This window comes from Saccostrea cucullata, unplaced genomic scaffold (assembly GCF_032062105.1).
Source record: "Saccostrea cucullata isolate Sc308-1 unplaced genomic scaffold, CSIRO_AGI_Scuc_v1 ctg1387, whole genome shotgun sequence".
NCBI classification, from domain to species: Eukaryota; Metazoa; Mollusca; class Bivalvia; order Ostreida; family Ostreidae; genus Saccostrea; species Saccostrea cuccullata.
The window spans coordinates 104,177-125,415 of record NW_026929355.1 but is presented as its reverse complement, the minus strand read 5'-3'; the positions used below and the strand labels follow the sequence as shown (position 1 = coordinate 125,415).

The 21,239-nt window shown below is 32.5% G+C and overlaps 1 protein-coding gene across 2 annotated transcripts; it reads right to left on the bottom strand.

Moving 5' to 3' along the window:
- Positions 1–697: 697 nt before the first annotated feature.
- Positions 698–20,712, bottom strand: LOC134280583 (uncharacterized). 2 transcript variants are annotated; one of them, XM_062763031.1, is made up of 8 exons: positions 20,646–20,712; positions 13,148–13,189; positions 12,898–12,942; positions 4,394–4,423; positions 2,411–2,527; positions 1,905–2,045; positions 1,517–1,633; positions 698–1,009 (listed from the first exon to the last, which is right to left on the bottom strand). In XM_062763031.1, exons 1-8 carry the CDS (start codon positions 20,689–20,691, stop codon positions 741–743), a joined length of 807 nt encoding a protein of 268 aa, XP_062619015.1. In that variant the 5' UTR covers positions 20,692–20,712; the 3' UTR covers positions 698–740. The 2 variants fall into 2 exon arrangements, with proteins under 2 accessions (XP_062619015.1, XP_062619016.1); XM_062763032.1 differs by having other exon boundaries at positions 1,929–2,045.
- Between the last annotated feature and the right edge of the window lie 527 nt (positions 20,713–21,239).

Genomic DNA, 21,239 nt, shown 5'->3' with positions numbered 1-21,239 from the left:
AACATTTTTTTCTAGCTCGGTTAATACTTGCCAGGTATCTTTCTTTCATGTTAAAGATTAAGAGCAAATGATAACGGAAAAACTCAGAACTGCTTGTAAAAACTTCTCAGAATAACGTTAATACGACGAAAAATGAAATATTCATGTGATAAAGAACAATAATACAGCTTCAAAGTCTATCATATCAATACCAATGAAGAGGAGAACAAACATAGACCTCTTAAATTTTCAGAGTGAGATCAGGTTCCATGAAGGAGTAAGTATTCTCTGTCAACTGGACACATTCACTTTGAGCTTCCTATTTAATTGCCTTGACGAGAAAACGGAAAAATCCCTGGACAATTCAGTGTGAAAATAATAGTATAACAATTACACTGAAGTATGGAAACGTCAGCCAGCATTCGACTATATGTTAGATTGTATTTGCCACGAGGTCATCCTATCGATCATAGACCTTGCAAAGTAATGTCTTTAAACAATATTTTTGATTCATCAACTTGTTTGTTAATAACTTGCCTCGTCTTAAAAACTGTTATCAACCCTATATTAAAGTGATCAAGATGCATTACTACAAAGGGAAGGGAATTTGACGATAGGAAAGTCGAAGTCATCACGTTTATCAGAAAGTCTTGTTTCTCATTAACATCTTTTTGTAATTAGATAAAAAGGACAGAGCAGTGTAACTTATTTTCGAGCACACGGTTTTCTGATGTCTTTAAGGGGTTTAGAAGTCTGCCGAATCAATACAGGGGCATCAGCCAGGCCATTCCAGCAAGAAATAAGGCTATAAAGACGACTCCCACGTAACCTGTCACGGAGGCTGACGGCCGATCGTCGTCAGCGCTGATCTTCTTGTTTATTGTGGAGGAGATATTCTTTGTGTTGACGCTGAGGAGGCGCTTGAGTTGAGCCAACCTTTCACTCAGTTCATAGTATTGCCTCAGCTGGTTTTTCTCATTTCTCCAGTACACGACTTTGTCCATGTAGTCACAGGAACAGGGGCACATAGCTACAATGTAAATAAAAACTGTCACTGAAGGAAAAAAAAATCATCATGGTTTCAGTATTTCACTTGTAATTTTTAACTGTTTTGTAGTTGTACATCGACGAAGAAAAAATGATATCAAGCTACAATGTAAACAAAAACTGTTACTGAACAGAAAATACAGTTTTTGCTGATGAAATCCATTTAATCAATTATTTTTACTAATTTTATGTCTTATACTGTCTTTACCTATATCTTGACCACTTGAACCTTCAAAAAAGCCAATAACACTGGTTGGCAGAATTGACGACTACAGTGAGGCTTATTTTTAAACATGGCAGGACTTAAAAGGTATATTGGTGAAATACAGTACTTGCATTATTATTATAAATCATTGTGTTATTATGATAACTAGTATCATTAAAGCAAATTCATAATTATTCACAGATTTTAAGCATTCCCAAAGTGCGATAAGATATTTAATACACATTTCTTTTACTTATAACAAAACTCATTAATTCTCCCCCGTACCGGTTTGTGTTTGATCTTCCACTGACGTCACCGTGGAACTAGGGATAGCATTTGTGGTTACTGTTGTTGATGTTGTAGCTGATTCTGATGTTGAGGATTGCGATGTTGTTGGATCATCTATTTCAGATTAATCTCAAATTTAATACAGTTTGTGAACATAAATATATTAGTTTCACATTTCACTTTATATAAATAAATGAATTGCTTACTTATTTACTCAGAGGCAATAGATTGTAAAATTTATTTGTAAACTATAGAGGGATATCATATCAAATTAAAAACTGCTAAATTGTTATTATGAAAAAAATCATGAAGCAAAATCATCATAAATATCAAAATATTCAAACAAATAAGATACTTAATACACATTTTTTCGTTATAACAGAACTTATTGTTTTTTCTCCTCCCGTACCGGTTGGTGTTTGATCTTCCACTGACGTCACCGTGGAACTAGGGATAACATTTGTTGTTACTGTTGTTGATGTTGTGGCTGATTCTGATGTTGGGGATTGCGATGTTGTTGGATCATCTATTTTAGATTAATCTCAAATTTTATACAGTTTTTGATTATAAATATATATATATATATATATATATATATATATATATATATATATATATATATATATATATATATATATATATATATACACGTCGCTAAAGATAAATAAATTACTTACTTACTTACATATTTACATTAATAGATTGTAAAATTTATTTACACACTAGAAGAATATGTTAGCAAATTTAAAACTGCTAAGTTGTTAATATGAAACAACAACAAAAAAAACACGAAAAAGAAAATCATCATAAATATCAAAATATTAAAAAAATAAGATATTAATTTACATCCTCTCGTTATAACAGGACTTATTGTTTTTTCTCCCCCCGTACCGGTTTGTGTTTGATCTTCCACTGACGTCACCGTGGAACTAGGGATAACATTTGTGGTTACTGTTGTTGATGTTGTGGCTGATTCTGATGTTGGGGATTGCGATGTTGTTGGATCATCTATTTTAGATAAAATGATAATAGGATATTAGTGGTTTAAAGGGATATTTTTCTTTGCTGCTTTAGGAATTAACATGCCATTTAATCAAGAATCATATTATATGACGCATATTAAATACTACTTATTTGGTAGAACTTAAGGTCATACGCAACGTAGTTGGAACTTTATTGTGTTCTTCCTTGGAGTTGAAGAGTTTCACTAAATAAAGGACCCGTGTGCAATACTTTTAATGTTATATGGATATGTACATCTCTTCTATAACAAATTTTGATGAAAAAAATCTGGAATTTATTCTTTGTAATTTTTGTACATTTTTCTTCTGAACAATGCAAAATTTTTCCTAATTTGATATCTTTTCAAAACTCCTGGTAACACATGCTGAATTTTTGTCTGAGAACATATAATAATATTATAAGTTTAAGTTTAGAATATCTTGAAAAGTAATCAGTAGGTAAGGTACCTTGCGTATGTCCTTAAGTTGAATATCATATATTGATGAAATTTGGATGAAAAAAAAACACTGTTACTATGGTAACCAAGTAGGGAAGATGTTCGATTTTAGAAGCTTTATATCAATATTAAACCCCATGTGCCAGCCTCTTGCATCCAGTTACAGATTGGATGATAGTCAAAATTAAAAATGGGGCTAGTTGTTCATAAATATCCATCATCAAAGTTTTGTGAATCTTTATTTAAGGGTAGGTATCAAAGGAAACATTTTTTTCAGATTTTTAATTATGTATTTTCTGCTTATTCAAATTGCAATTCTTTATCTAAAGAGTTTGATTTGATTTTTAAATTTGATGATTAATTCCACACCAACATCCTGAAAAACAGATGTGTCAGACTCCTTGGTATCTTTTATCTCAAGCTCACCAGGATATATCGTATCGACATAAGAATTGAAATTACCATTGTCAATGGACAATACGTCGTCGATATTTCTAAAGGTAGAGTTGAAGGCCACAGCAAGTGTTTTCTCCTTTTCACGTATAAGATTTTGGACAAATTCTTCTTCATATGAATACAAAAATAGCTAATATCTGGTACCCATGGGAATGCCAATAGATTGTTGGAAGACCTGGTCTCCAAAAACCACATAGATATTGTCAATCAGAAACAAAAGCAGCTTTTTGATATCAACTTCAGAGTACTTATGTATTATTTCAACAAAATAATTTTGCAAATGACCCAATGTCAAGGTAAGTTTAAATTTACGAGTTCCCTTTTTAGTGAAAAAGCAGCTGTCAATTATATCAAAAAGCCTGGATTTTGATTTATTGTGGGGAATGGTTGTGTTGACCGTCGTAACTTTGTAAGCGGTTGATTTTGGTAAAATTTTGTGACTTCAAATTATCCAAAAGTTCCTTGGATTTTTAAGTATCCATATCGGATTTACACCACTTCTTGAATATAGTGTTGCACGGTTTCTCACTCACTACTGTTAATAACTTAGTGAGGAGGAAAGAAAGAGGCTTGGTTGAGCATGTACTGGAACCTGTATCTTTGTTTGTAAGGATTTTTATGAAGTTTCGGAATCCAATACTAGTATAGATATGGTAGTTCAAATTCATTTTGGTTCTTTGGGATCTTAAAAATAAACAGAAACGACATATGATTTTGAAGAATTTTTCCTTAGAAATCTATCTTTATTTCGCTCAATTACGTAATCAGGAGAATTAATTTTTGCTTCCACAACTACTTTGCATACATGTAGCTTAGGAATAAATCATATAGGAAAAATATTGAGTAAAGAATAAAATGAGCCATATATCTTTGAGGAAGACAATAAACGACAGAATACTAATGAATGTCATAGAATCACGCTTGATAACATAACAATTAAACCGAAAGAAAGAAATTACCTGCAACTAACGCCGTGCAACTTGGATCATCTGTAATAGATACCCTTTGATAATTAAAGACATATATGCCGTGTTAAACAGTATTTTTGCACAGCTGAAACCAAACAAAATTTCTGAAATATGATAAGCTATAAAAAATGAAGCATTCTTGCAAATTCGACGAAATATTATTCGTTATTAACAAAGTACTGGTCAGGAAAAGAACATGATTTTCTAATGCATATTTATGAAGGATTGACGTTTATGCTGGATCTGCGCATGTGCGCAGGAAAGTATCGCGAGAATCATCAGGTCGAGGAAATATTTTCAATGAATTTGATCATAGGTTACTACATAAAATACTACATGTGTTTTTCGAAAAGGCTAGTTTTTTTAAATCGTTCTCGGAAAGACGTGATGCATTTTTCCAAGCATTTTACACGCTTAATGCAATATGTGTACTACATTATTATCTACTAATCCCATGCTCACATATACATACAAATGATTAACAATGATAAAAATTAGGGTTTTCCCCACTCCATTGTACAAGTCCGCTTGTTAACAGCTTTCCCCGTGCTGCACTGTCAGTGAAAAGTCAATTTCACGTGACTATTCCTCGGTACAAAAAGCAACCAACTCTGAGGTGTGCTCACGTATTGACAATGTTTACAACGTATACAACTTCGAAACACATAGACGAGTATTCTAATCAATACACGTTCAACGATCAATGCACATGAGAATTAATACAGAGGGAATTTTTTTTTCAAAAACGTGCAACTTGAGTCTTTATTTTTATAAATGCAACTTAAGTCTTTTTATTTTTATAAATGCATGAACTTTAAATTTTTAGTAACAAATAACTGAGCAACAACCAATTCAAACAGTTACATTGCAAATTTACGAATATCGAGTTTAAAAACTGGAGTCTTATTTACTTGTGGAGACTTTGTGAACGGTATTTCAAAGTACATTTTAACAAGGAAAACTGAATTTGTTTGTTAATTCTTAATTAGTATCTATTCTTCGTATTTTTCTCAAACACGTTTCAAAAAATTGTAAATTAGCTTTTAAGAGTCATTCTCTGTAAGAATCAAAGAATTTAGAAAAAAGTTGGAAATGGTACATCACAGATTTTGCTGATTTTTTGCATGCAATGTAGAAATACCATATATAGAACATTTTTGGGGATAATTTTTTATTTTGAGTCCCGGTTGCCATGGTAACCAAAAACCACGATTTTGAGGCCAAAAAAACTGAGCAACCTACTGAAAGTATACAATCTTCATCATAAATTTCTATTTTCTGCATTTTATTTACAGATTTAATTTGCCTACTCTGATAGAATATTTGTTGGAATAACTACCACAACTGATTAAATTATTCAGTAGCTGGCCATAAAAGAGTTCTCTTTCAGTAAAAAGTGTGAATTTTTCAAATTTTAACAAATTTGAAAAAATGCCAATTTTAGGCATTTTCTAAGCGTAGTAGCAAGAAAACGCAGGCAATCCATAACAAACAACTACCATCACTAAAAAGGTCATTCCTTACTCAACGAAATATAAAATTTCTAGAGTGGTAATATTTCCTAAAATAAAATAAAACGAAAATGAAAATGGTTGCTATGAAGATTTTGGATTAATTTGTAGATTCAACATTTTGCTCCTTTTTGTACATTATAGCTTTAAAAAAAATCAAAAGTAAAACAAATCACACTACTAAATCTCATAATTTTAAAATAAAATGATAAAAATGTAAGTTCATAAATTCAACAAAAATACTGTGTTACTATAGCAACCAAAAAGTCAGGAAAAATCACAGTAGCTATATCAGTGCATTATTTAATTTCTTCAATAAATAGATAACAGTTATTATATTTGTTAATTCACATATGTACATTTTAAAAAAAAATAATAAATAAAAATTTAAGCTCTAAAATCATGTTGCTATGGTAACCAAACAGTTTTTGAACACTTCCTTATAATGGTTGCTATCACAATTTTTGTGATACTGACAAGTATACAACGGATATCATAAAAGCTTCATTCATGATTTTTTCTCTTTTTCAATAAAATAAATTGAATTTAATTGTATTTCACTAAATATCAAAATATATGTAGTAATTAATAATTTAATTTTAAAAAATGGTTGCTATGGCAGCCAATAGTTCAGGAAAATCCTTATCATTGATATGTTTAATACACAAAATCTACTGCTTTATTGCCTGCATTTCTTCCTCAATGAAATAAATTCCACAAGCCATGTAAACGTTGTCATTTCACTTATACATGAAAATAGACATTCATAATTAAAATAAACAGTTTCTATGGTAACCAAATAATTCAGGAATAATCCTAATAATTATTGATGCACCAGTATACAAAACTCATAGAACTGCCACCAGTGTTTGATTATACTTTTAATTTATTTAGCGGGACAAAAACAGATGAACTCAAATTTAAACTGATCACATATATCTGATTTACTGCAGCAGGATTTGTTTCCATGGAAACAGTAAATACCTACATAAAATCATAACCGATCTTTTGGAAGCAACTTGCTTTATTAATTGAAACATATATACACATGATTAACCTGTACATGCACTTCTTAGTTTAAGTCGGACAAGCACATAGTCAAGAGTGCCCCCTCCCTTCTCGATTCAACTTGTTTTTGATGTTATTCAAATGATATTTTGCAGTTCCTATTATTATTATACCACAGCTACGAAGGAGAGGGTGGTATACTGATTTACCTTTGTGTGTCAGTCCGTTCGTCTGTCTGTCTGCCTGTGTGTGTATGTAGCAAATGTTTGGTTGCAGTTTTCTCAGGAACTCAGCTTTTCATTGAAGATGCTTGAAATTTTAGCACAGTGTTTGCTAAGGCATGCCATATGCATGGTGGGTAACACTTGAGGTTAAATCTGATGTCAACTTCCTGTTTATCCGCGTGTCAGAAACTGTCTGTCTGTGCCATACATAAACAAGCATTCGGAGAGTATTGCATAATCAATACATGTCCCCTACCTGTTTCTCCTTTTTGAAACTGAGTTTTTCTTCAGGATGCCATTTAAAAATTTGCAAAAGTTATGTCCAAGGTAAAACTGCTAGATTTTGAGGCTGTGAATGCCTTAAACCTACTAAAATAATCCACATTTAGACAAAAATTCAACTCATTTTTCCAACGTCTTTTTCTTGCTTCCTATTTATGTCGACCATCGGAAGTTAGCGCAGCATGAACCCGATCTCAATTAAACGAATGTGAAAAATTCAAAATGCCATTATTCTGTCAAAAACCAATGAAGTGATGCGAAATTCAAACTTATCTGTAACTCATCAAGATACACCCACATACCAAAATTCAGCTCAATATCTGCAAGCGTGGGACACACTGGCAGACAGACGGGGACAGACAGACGGACAGACACAGGGGAAACCTATAGTCCCCTCCGATTTCACCGTAGGGGACTAAAAAAATTCGTTGAAGTTCTCCCAGCAGAGATAAGTGTCTTTCATACACATTAAGAATGACACTCAAAATTCAGAATGTAAAGATTTTAAAGATTTTGTTCTTCCTCATAAAGGCACAGGGTTAAAATGAGTATTAAGGACAGTGCAGTTATGCAGATGGAAAGCATATAATTACAAACCACCATGCTCTTATTAGGTCCAAAACACTGTCTTTGGGGGCTATGCCCATGGGAGTGAACTCCCTATAAGCTTTTGAAATTCAATCAACAGAGAACCTCATTTTGACTCAAAGTGAGAAAAATATAATTATCTGAAATAGTTTTCTTGGGGGGGGGGGTGTTAAAGTGAGGGGGGCGGGCAATAAAATTATACCAGATCCTCCTCCAATATGTTAAAAAAAGGGGGGGCTTGATTTATTTGTATTAATATTTTTTTCAAGGTAAAACAAAACTTTTTTTTTATCTAAAACTACTCAGTATTTGGAAAGCTTCTAAAAATATTTTCGGATCCAGAACATAAAGTCTGTAATAAATGGAATACTGAGATGTCTTCATAAAATATGACAAAATCAAATGTAATATTTTTCTTTCTCAGCTATACTTTGGGCACATAAATCCTAGTTATATATGATTTCAACAATGACCATTTTTACAAATCCCCAATTTCTGCATGTACGTGAATGGTTCTCCTCTCCGCTGAAATTGCCATATTCCCTAAAAACCTTAATGTATTCCTTCATTATACATTGTTTCAGTAAAGTGTACACATTGTATTATAAATTTGGCTTAAATTCACCTGTGACAGTGTTTGCTGTGACAAAAAATCTAAATAATTAAAAAAAAATTTTCTTTAATGCAATAACATAATCTGATATTAATTTAATTTTTGCAATAATTTCAAATTCGAATGAAAAGGCATTCACCCACGATCATCGATCCCCATTCAAAAAAATTGCATCAACAAATTTCAGCCCTGCACAAATTGAAATCTAAAAAAATTGCAGATTTCTCCCGTGTTCAGTTTAGCGATGGGATTTCATAAGCTCAACTTGTAAAATAAAAAAAAAATAAAAGTAATCTAAAAAAAGATAAATAAAAGAAATTAATTCTTTAAAAAATTGATGAAATACCTTGCATGGCAATAAATTTTTAACCCCCCCCCCCATCTCATTTTTTTTTCAAGCACACAATTAAAAAGCTGTAAGAAGGTATTTAGTTTTTGTCATATACAGAATTGCTTTAGTTTAATTTGGTTTTTAATATAACATATATGATTTTTATTGAGGCCAAGATAAAATTAAAGTTTGTTTGGAATTGCCTCCTGCCTCATTGAAATGCCCCCCTCCTGAAAAATTTTTATTGACCAAAAGTAGGAAGATATCTTTTTAATTTAATCATTTTGGGGGGGGGGCATTACATGTATCACATACACCATACAAAACACTGAAATATTGTGTCAGATCTATGTAAAATTAGGTTTTTTTTTAGTTGATTGTAGATACTTTTTTTAAAAGTCAGAAAACACTGTTTACTGAGATTATTATCGAACATTTAAAATTTACCTTCAATTTAAAAAAAATATTTCCCTCCCTCCTGTGTCTGAAACTCATTAGGCAGCAATTCCAAATAAACATTTTTTTAAGGATGGCCTGACAGATGGTTTATATAATTTTCATCAACATCTGATTTTAACAGATTGATAATATGCCTATACTATAAATAAGTGATATAATTAGAATCATGTCATTATTTATGCTTTGGGTGTTTTAAAGTAATTTTTATAATAAATAGTCATGCCCTTTTATTAATAAACTCATACAAAATATGTGCAACTTTCAATGTATGTGATAAATATTTCATTGGTACTTGCCTAGTGCTTCTTATTGCCATGTATATTTCTTCATCACAACCTTATTATTATTAGCGCTGAAGTCCATTTGATACTTACTTTGTTTTTAAACACTTTTTTTTCAATGATGCAGCTCTTGTCACATAGGCAGGAATTTCATAGGATGCAATCCATTTTAAAGTTTATCACATCTATACATAAAAATGTATATTTCTCAGACACAGTAAAGCCTGAACAATCATTTAACTATGATAATGTTAAATACTTCAAAGGTTGGATTAAAACCCCTAAAAATATCCAAAGCACACAGTATTTATCCCCTCAAAGTCGCTTTCTGCTGTGTACTTTCACTTTCAATTTCATCGATTAAAGCAAAAGATTTCCGAAAAGGAAAATACCTCTTGACAAAAATGTGTGTAAATTTAGAGATTTTTACAAACTTTACAATCAATTTATTTTCTTAAAGTAAATATTACCTCTCCAGTTTTTTCATATGTTCTTCATAATTGTATAAAGTGAAATTCAGAGCATCAGAATTTTCCACCAGTGCCTGCGTTTTTTGTGTACATTGTTATGTTCAACCCCCTTTTTTAAGGCAATTTTTATGTTATTTGGCATTCAACGGCAGGTCCAAAATAATAGTTTTATAGAAAATACAAATTACAAATTATTTCAAAGGAAAAAATAAAAATAATCATCTTTATTTAATCAAATGTACATTATGGGAAGAAATATCATTTTAGGTATTTACAACCTATGTGCAAAAACAGGTAACCTGGTTGCCATGGAAACAAGACCAATTGATCACTTTTAATAATATTTTTGTAAATAGGGCTTATAATGTAATTATTTCATCAAGTTTCAGCAAAATCCGTGATTTTCAATTTCCAGCCTATTTTGATGCTTACAGAGAATGACTCTTAAGCAGTCACTTGAAATCGCATCCAAAATTTCCTTAACCCACGTGTTTGTAGTAAACATAAACATGTAGTAGACCATCATGCTTTTCGGCTCATTCACGAGATTGGATCACTGTTTGCTGTGAGCATGAATATTTCAATAAGAGGCGGTTTAACATCCGACTCGGAGAGAAAATAATATTTACCAAATAATATTTCACAACTATTTAAAGTGATACTGTGGGATTGCCCTATTTGCAGAAAGTAAATAACTTATATAACTTGATGAGATACCACATATATTTATTCCTTTAAAAATAAAACACTGATACGGCATATATATCTTTAACTAAATATCACAGAAAAAAGAAAGTAATGCTGACGTATTGCAATATGGTTACCAAAGAATAATCAATGTACATGTATATATGTAATATAATGAAGGTTCAAATGAAACAAAAGGTTACAAATTGATTAGTTAAAAAAGAGGACAGTGGGGAACAATGCTTACCTCAGTAACCTGGTATCCTGCTTCTTTTCATAAGAAAAATTATTTCCCTTGCAGTTCTGGAGATTTTTCAAATGAATACTGAGTAATGTATGATTTTTCCCAGGATATTCAACATTAGAGTAATTGCCCTAGTCTCCATTATCAAAACATCACACCTTAAATTGCACCCAAACAACATGGAAATATTTGTGGAAAATTACACGTAAACTTTAGTCATTGATGAATCCTTCACTGCTCTGTGACCATAAATGCTTAGTACTGGTATAAATTTATATTGTTCGAGCGGCAAAGTGATCCACACATGAACGCTTAATACTCGAAAGTGAAACCGTGGTATTAAGCAAAAAATACATGTACTACAACCAAACAGACTCAACATGTCTGCATATAATGTTTAATTAATTTCTGAGATTATTAAAGTTGTTTTCCTATATGTAAGACTTTAACTTTTATCAATTGTGACCCTTCTCTCCCCTATACAGGAAATGTTTCTTATGAACGTGAACCTGCATTACATATGTTACATGCACATTTACCAGACAATTTATGGTCTAGCTGTTCTTGTGAAGATCTTTTTTGTCTCTACCCATATATTTTCGAGTTAAACTGTAACAGTAACTCATCTGTTTATCCCCGTGGGTCTCACATACATTAAGAAATTCCACATAGGTATCATCATTTCCCCTGTATACATGTAGTTCTGTAGTTGAAGTGAAGGATATGGAGATAACGAACAGTATTCAATATCAAAGTCCATAAAACATTACAAATTAGGAGCATAGCAAACACGGACCTCCAAAACATCAGAGATGGGATCAGGTGCCATGGAGGAGTGAGCATCCCCTGCCGACCGGTAATACCCGCCGTGTGCTCCTTATAATGATCAGGAAATAGCGGGGAAATGGACTAATAATAAGTATGAAAAACATTGGTCAACATTTGACTTCATGAAAAATTGTTTTTGCTGGTCATTGTATCGACCATAGAACTTACGAAATATTATTTAATAAAAGATCTCGCTATGACCATACCTTTTCTTGAAAGACTGCAAAGTCCATAAAATGAATATGCTTTGCTGAAATAGTTGAATATTCTAAATTTGAGAACTTACTGATGATATATACTGCAAATCACACTTTTTTAAGAGGAACGTTATTCAAAAGAGACGTGCTTGCGAAAATTTCATAGATTGAAACATGGAGATAACGAACAGTATTCAAGATCAAAAGTCCGTAAAACAATACAAAATAGTAGCAGAGCAAACCTGAACCTCCAATACATCAGACGTGGCATCAGTTGCCATTTAGGAGAGAGCATCCCCTGCTGACCGATCACACCCGTCGTCTGCTCCTTGTCATGATCGGGAAATAACAGAAAAATCCATCATCAATTCAGTGCATAAATAATTGATCGACAATTAGTATGAAGAACGTTTGTCAGCATTTGACTCAATGATAAATTGTATTTGCAGACAAGGTCATTGTATTGGCCATAGAACTTACAAAATGATGACTTAAACAAGACTGTTGAAATTACAATTAAAACACGAATTCCTGACATTTTGTCCCGCTAAAAATGCCGAATATCTATCTAAAAAAGTAAGGTATGGCAGAGTTTAATGATCGAAGCCTACATAAATGAAATATTATTAGTATTGCGAAAATTCTTAGAAAATTGCCCGGCATATGCCTTCAAACTTTTTCAGTGTCTTTTTTAGGGTAAATACATGTATACAAATAAATGTGACCAATGCAGAAAAAAACAATACCTTTTGTTTACGAAAAATCTACTCACCCGATTGTGCCATCTTTCCCCCGCTAAAAAGCAACGACACAACAGCTACAACATCAAACACCATAAGATAATGTTTTGAGTACACATAATGTAGGAATTTAAATAGAAGTATTTATTTCATATTTTCATGAAAGGAATGCAAATTGGATTAAAATGTCAAGCAACGTACTGTATCTGAAATAAGTATAAAAATAATTACAATTTTAACCCTTTAAAGAATACCATAGGTTTTAATATCAAATATACATACTCAGATGTACGTGCGGGTTAACACACTTTTTTATGGGGCTTCCTGTAATGATAAAGTAAATTAAATTTTATAAAGGGGTGGGGAATATAATCTAACCATTTACAGATTTAGACAATGCCGCACACTATCTTGTAGTTACGAATAGTCAGTACTGTCCTGTCCAAAAATGTTGTATATTTTTTCTTAGGTCTCTTAAAAGGAAATAAATAATATCTATCTTTCTCTGTAGCCATTGTTAAAAAAAAATCTTGAAAAATTAACTAGAAATAGGGAAAATCCTTTAATTTACACAAATATGTTTTACGGAGATAATATTTCCAAAATCTGACACTTCTGATGTCATAAAAAACATGCACCTAACACTCTATATTTTCTACTTATCACCTATATGCAGAGTTATCAAGAAACTAACATCTTTTAAGGCAAAGTTCTCTGTGTGAGTATGTCTGTTAAACTTATTCACAGTAACTTGGAAACTATATATCTTGAACAAAGTTTACAATCAGAATGACAGCAAAAAAAATGATAAAAAAGGAAATATTGAGATTACTGATAGTAATCAAGGTGAAAAGTCCATCAAAACGATACAAATCGAGAGCAAAGCAAATACGGATATTTAAAAAAAATCAGCGGTTGGGACAGATGTCATGGAGTAGAAAGCATCCCCTGTAAGTCGATCTCATCAACCGCGTGTGCCCTGTCATGACCGGATAAATGAAATTATCCCTAAACAATCCAGTGTATAAATCAAGGTCTACCATTAAGTACGTAAAACGATATTTATATATATCACTCGATTTAATGAAAGATTGATTTTGCTGAAACAACCATTGTATCGACCACAGAACTACAAACGTTTCCTCTATCATTAATTTATCGTGCGTGTTTATTTTTTAATACATAAAAAAGGGTATCTTAAAGTCCAAAAAGTAAGTTTTACCCACTTTTATACACTTCAAAACTTACACATGCACATGTAATTACAAACCACAACGGTTGACGGTCACTGAAAAAAAAAATTAAAAACACGATCGTCGTTTTTTTTTAAATATATACATACACTTTAATAAACATGTTTAAAAATGTTTATTTCTTGCATTTTATTTGTTTATTTCATTTTTTAGACGTGATAGCACATAGAATATGTCCACCCACTTAGCATGTGTTATACGATGTTGAACGTTAAAAAGTAAGAATAATAGTAAGGTGTTCTTGTACTTCTTTTATTTACAAAATTCTAATCACCCTGTGCTCCGGATCAGAGTCATTATCATTGCTATAATGTCTTTTACTTACAGAAGCCCAATAGTGCAAACCAAAAATACATAAAGAAAAAACGAAATTATTAGATAAAGAAAAACGAAATTATTTAATAAAGAAAAACGGAATTATTGAATAAGGAAAAACGAAATTATTAAATAAAGAAAAACATAATTATTAAATAAAGAGAAACGGAATTTTTAAATAAAGAAAATCGAAATTATTAAATATAGTAAAACGGAATTATTAAATAAAGAAAAACGAAAATATTAAATAAAGAAAAACGAAATTAATATATAAAGAGAAACGAAATTAATATATAAAGAAAAACGAAATTATGTGAAAAGTGTGCATCCGAAACTGGGATACAAATGTTCCATGACTTGTTGAACTGCGTTGTTTATTTTTGGACTAGTCCGTTTGTGTAGTAAACAAAACGCGGGATCGGGAAACAAATTAGAAAAAAAAGAGGCCCATGGGCCTTATAGGTCACCTGATTATCATGAAACAACTTTCCAAATATTGAATTTGGTTCGTGTTTTAAAACAGATGCCATGAAATTCGCAATTTTGAAAGAAGCACCATTTCTTATCATAATAATACACCTACAATGCTTACTCTAGTTTTTAATACCCAAAGTTACACCAGAGTAAGAAAGAGAAAATGCATCTTCACTTTATAACCAGTGGTGCACCCCACCCCACAGGAACCGCTGACCCTAGGGCCACATATTTCAAAATTTTGGAAATTTATCATAAATTTTAGTTCATCATAAATGGTTGATTAATAACGCAGAGCAGATTTCAAAGCATTTATTTATCTTCAGACTATGTACTGTTACCCCCCCCCTTCTATTCCGATACCCCTGACCCAGAGCACATGAAATTAATCATTTTGCTAAATGCACCTTTCTTTATCATAAATATACATACTAAGATCATTCTCATAATACCTAGGAGCAATGGAAAAGATTTTCAAAGAATTCATGCTTTTTCACTATATATAATCATTAGAGCCCCATCATAACACCAGAAACCCTGACCCAGGGGCCATGAAATTTGGAAGAGGTATCCTTCCTCATCATAACAATGTACATGTATATCGTTCATTGATTTTAATGAATTCATGCATTTTCACTGTATAATCAAAAGTTTTCCCTCCTTACACCAAAACCCCTGACCAGGGGCCATGACATTCACAAATTAGGAAGAGGCATCTTTCCTCAACATAACTATGTATATAGTTTATTGGTTTAATACCCAGGAGGAGAGAAGAAGATTTTTGAAGAACTAATACATTTTCACTATATTATCAATAGAGCCCCACCCTAACAACAGAACCCCTGACCCGGGGGCCATAAAATTAACAATTTTGGAGGATGCACTCTTGTTAATCATAACTATGTACTTAGTTAGCTTGTTTAATACCGAAGAGCAGAGTCAAAGATTTTTGAAGAATTAATGTTTTTTTTTTTACTATACAATCAATAGAGCCCCGACCTAACACCAGAACAACTGACCCTGGGGCCATGAATTTCAAAATTTTTGAAGAGGCACTCTTGGTCATCATACCTATGTACTTAGTTAGTTTATTTAATACACAAGAGCAGAGAAGAAGATTTTCAAAGAAATAATGTACTTTTACTATACAATCAATAGAGCCCCGCCCTAGCACCAGAACAACTGACCCTGGGGCCATGTAATTCACAATTATTGAAGAGGCACTCTTGGTTATCATAACTATGTTCTTAGTTAGTTAATTTAATACCCAGGAGCAGAGAAGAAGATTTTCAAAGAAATAATGCACGTTTAATTACTATATGATCTATATAGCCCCACCCTCACACCAGAACCCCTAACCCAGGGGCCATGAATTTCACAATTTTGGTAGAGGACTCAATGCTGATTACAATCATGTCAACACTCTGAAGAAGATTTTTAAAGATTGCATTAATTTTAGTGGTTTTGGCCCCACCCCTCATGCCCCAGGGGGACAGGGACCATGAAATTCACAATTTATGTTCCCCTTTATCCATAGAAGCTGTATACCAAATTTAGTTGAAATTGGTACAGTAGTTCCAGAGAAGAAGTTAAAAATGTTCAAAAGTTGACGAACGACGTACGACGTACGACGACGGATGAAAACGGATAGCAATAGGTCACCTGAGTTTACTCACATGGCTCAGGTGACCTAAAAAATCATTTCTTTAGTGTTGCATATCCATATACTGAAATATACGATATGTTACTGAAAAGAAGGAGAAAAAATTTGTAGATAGAATTACTAAAGTATTAGAAGGAGGTTAAAAGGACAAACTTCATTTTATTCCATAGACGTTAGCACATCCATTCACACAATAGAACAATCCAAGGAATACTGTAAACCAAGTTTTATTCGCGACGACTTTATTTCGCGATTTACCAGGGATAAACTGGTTCGCGACGATTAATTTTCGCGATCAAGCCTTTATGCATCTTTTTTTTAATAGACAAATATACTATAAGGACCGGTTCGCGGCGAGAAATATTCGCGATGGCGAGGCTCTCGCGAACTTCGCGAATATTTCTCGCACGCGAATAAAAGTTGGTTTACAGTAGCTCACTGTAACATTTGGTGGGAAAGGAGCGATTCACCCCTATTGTAGAATATAAATGGACTGATCCAGTAGTATAGAAATGCAGAAAAAAGGATACACAGACGTTTTGAAAAGGTGAATCACATGGAATAATTATTTCATGCAAAGAGATTAAAGCAAGTAAGCACTACAGTATTTTGCATCAGTAATATCATTCTTTTTTCTGAAAACTTTCTTTTAAAATGCAGGTAAAGAATTTCAATGTAAATCAGCTTGCACAAAATCTAGCTCTCTGGGTATAATCTATTAGTTTCAGATTTTGCAAATATCAATCCTTATACAGCCTGACGCCGTGACGTCAGGCAATGAATGGGGGGGGGGGATTTAACCTGTGGTATCTAATAGTAATATGCTTAGATTTATGTTTTTATCTTACATTAACATGATTAATGTGAACTTTGACCATTTATAAGTCTTATACTTTTGACTATTTATAAGTCAGTGGTACTGACTACTACCGGTATATAGTACTTGTTCTCACAAACTCTCAATCTTTGTATATATAAGTCGGTGATATTTTTGATTAAACGATACACACACTTGCACATAACAAATCCCACAAAGTACTGTAGACGTACTTTTTTCCACGGGGTCATAATTCCGCGGAATCTCAATTTCTGTTTAATCCGCGGGTAGAAAACTACGCTGATTCCTCAGACTGTCACTGTATGCATTACATTTATATTAAGTACGCTTAGATAAATTTCCGCGGAAAATTTGTGACCGCATACATAGTGTAAATTAATACAACGCTGAAAAAAGTACTTCTACAGTAATCAAATCATTTTTCTCTTTACAGTTTCAACAATCTAAGATTTATAGGTACCCAGATAGGACGCTAGGTTAAGTTAAGGGGGAATTCAGTAATACGATACGCAAGGTCTTGACCTTCGAGCGGTTTATGAACTCTGTTGGAAATGTCAGTAATTTTATACTTTTATACTGTTTTATAACTTTATAATTTTCAAATTTTATAATTTTATACTGTTTCATACTTGGATATTTTACTTGAAAAAGACACTAATGGTAATCTAACAACCAAGCTATATGATAAACGTGATGACCTTAACTTTTCTATCGTCAACTTCCCTTACTTATGCTGCAATATACCTTCATCACCTGCATACGGAGTATATATATCTCAGTTGATTCGATACGCAAGAGCATGCTCTACGTATGAACAATTTCTAAAACGAGGAAAATTATTGACAAGCAAGTTGACGAAACAAGAATATCAACAGTCTCGTTTAAAGTCATCATTTCGTAAGTTCTGTGGTCGATACAATGACTTTGTCAGCAAATACAGTTTATCATTGAGTCAAATGCTGACTGACGTTTTTCATACCAATTGTTAGTCCATTATTTATACACTGAATTGACGACGGATTTTTTCCGTTATTTCCTGATCACAAGGAGCACACGGCGGTTGTGACCGGTCGGCAGGGGATGCTCACTCCTCTATGGCACCTGATCCCACCTCTGATGTTTCGGGGGTCCGTGTTTGCTCTGCTTTAATTTTGTATTGTTTTATGGACTTTGAGATTGAATACTGTTCGTTATCTCCATATCCTTCTTCATACAACCATAAACAGCCATCCTCGTTACCTCCAGGCTTACAGGCTCCAACTATGAAGCTGTGAAGATTGACACAGCAACAATATCCCGTAAACAAAATTGAACAGTTTATGAATCGTTTACAGAAATGCGAATTTTAGGCCGTGTGCACATATTTTTTCTACGTTTGTCAATTTGATATTTATTTTTCTTTTTAATTTTTCATTTCCTCCACACATTTGTAATGTCGAAACAATATAAAGTCTAACGAGTTACTAGATGATGCTTTGTAACACGTGCGCTTTATGGAATGATTCATGGGTTCAGGCACTTATCATGCACATCTATAAATTCCGTATTTTGGTTTCAGTTTTCCATTTAAGGTAGGTCGCGGGTTTACTGCATAAAAATTCTTACGAGAAAACATATTCTGAAAATTTGATATAATGTTCCTTAGAATTTACTGCGTATAATCTGCAATTTTTATCAAATTTGCCTACGTAGTTTTAATGCTATGTTACTGTAAACGCAGTATAGTTTTTAGTACATTTTTTACGCTTTACTATTGAAGTATATGGAAAAATGACGTTTTAAGCCAATTTTGTGGAAAGAGTTTCTTTTAAAATGGTTGGATAACTTTTTAAAGACGTAGACAAATTTTTCAGGAATTTCAAAATGTCAAGAGGAGGTGAAATCAAAACTATTGATTTAAAAAAATCAATATGTCTTCTCGCTAGATTTTTTGCTAAATAATTTCAAAGTTTGCTTTTATTTTGCTAAAATGTTGCGTTTATGGCGTTGTTTATGTCTACAACGTCATATGTTGAATGTAGTCACGTTTACAGTACGAGTCTTAACATTTGGATTTTGCAAGATTTAAAAGGTAGATGCAGCATTTAATTTTATTCATCATTTAGCTTATTTCGGGGACATATTATGATGACCATCAACTTATTTTCACTTGTATTGTGAAATTCGTATTCTGATCACAAAGCCAGAATGAACGGCATGAATATTCCTCGTGCAAGAGAATTATCATGCAGCGACAACAACACGAGCTATAAAATATTAGTTCCTGTATTTTTAGGAAATTCATGGTCAATGGGATTTCAGGCATAACACATAAATTTCATCACTTTATTCGAAAACGGTAATGAAAAAACATCCCGATACTGAGGAAATTAGCAGGGGGTGGGGGTGGGGGGTGTTACCTGCAATGTTCTTTCCTTTTAGTCGCAAGCTTGTATATATAGCCCTTGCTCTCAAACATTTGTTAATTTCGAACCCTATGAATCAATTATCCATAAGCAAAATTACAGTGTCATACAGGTCTTACTGTAGCTCCATTTGAAAATTTAAACATTTTAATGAAAAATCATCAGAGACAAACTGCCAAGTTTTTAAATTTATGTTTTTCACAAAGACAAAAATATTTATATCAATCAAATTAATATAATGTCCATTATGCGCGCTTTAAATGATTGTAGTGATACTGTACATATATTAAAGTGACATATAGGTCCAATGGGCCGGGTGTGATGTATATACGTTTATATTGTATTTATTTGTTGTCTATACACATGTCACTATAATAAAATATTTACTTACTTACTTACTTACTTACAGTCCAAATGTTTGTATAAATTTGGATTTTACATGTATTCCAAAATTTGTTAGCCAGCAAAACAAAGAGACTAAACGAAATTTTAAAAAAATACATAATAACCAAATGATTATAATATTAATGATGGACGATAAGGGAAAAAAAAACAGGAAAGTACTTGTAACTAAATATAAACCGATTTTAGTGTTAAGGATTAATTTCATCCTGAAAATTATACGCATATTTTCCCCCTGGATTTGATTGGCAGTCATAATGCAATGCGCATGTTTCCCTGAGTTGCTAATAACGTGCGCACATACATCCCCCCTTCCAAGTTATCCGCTAAGCAATTTTATTTATAACTTTCTTTTTGCATACCTTAACTTTTACGCTGACTTATTATACCCCCCGCTTGAAAAGCGGGAGGGTATATAGTAATTACTCACCACCATCACATGGGCATACGTCACTAAAGGAATTCACCGAAGGCATAATTTCGCTTATTGAAGAAACACTTGAAGAATACCACAATCCATCGTAGCACAGACATAGGGCATTTCCCCAAAACTGATATGCCTCACAGTCTGTCGCAGCTAAAAGAAGATAAATATTGTTAAACAAACATGCCTGTACACTCCGAATTAAAAGTAACAGTTGATTCGCGAACGATACTCATAGCAAAGAATGTCAAATGACTTGAAAGATTAAATGTTTAACCTACTTTGACTGAAGAAACCACATGTATAATTCGGAAAACTGAGCACAATAAGGAGAATAGTTGAATTGAACTTGAAATACGACATTGCAAAGAACTAATGCACTATGATTGCATCAAAGAAGGCTTTTGTCATAAGACAAATTCCCTGACAACTTCCATAGATCAAGGGAATATTCAATACCACATCTGTTCTAGTTCAGTGAAATCTAATTAAAGTGAAAGAATAAAGACTCTTTTCGACCAGATAATAACGGTTTTCAGGGAAGTGTTATTTAACCTTTTTAATTTTTCATTAGCAAAAGATATTTTATCATGTACACAG

What these genes read in the sequence shown, in the direction of transcription:
- LOC134280583 (XM_062763031.1), bottom strand. Translation starts at nt 20,691, where the DNA reads ATGCCTTCGGTGAATTCCTTTAGTGACGTATGCCCATGTGATGGTG. An exon ending in TAACCCGCACGTACATCTGA is followed by an intron (nt 12,943 to 13,147) that starts GTATGTATATTT and finishes TTGATGTTGTAG; the next exon opens with CTGTTGTGTCGTTGCTTTTT. An exon ending in TTGCACGGCGTTAGTTGCAG is followed by an intron (nt 2,528 to 4,393) that starts GTAATTTCTTTC and finishes TATCTAAAATAG; the next exon opens with ATGATCCAACAACATCGCAA.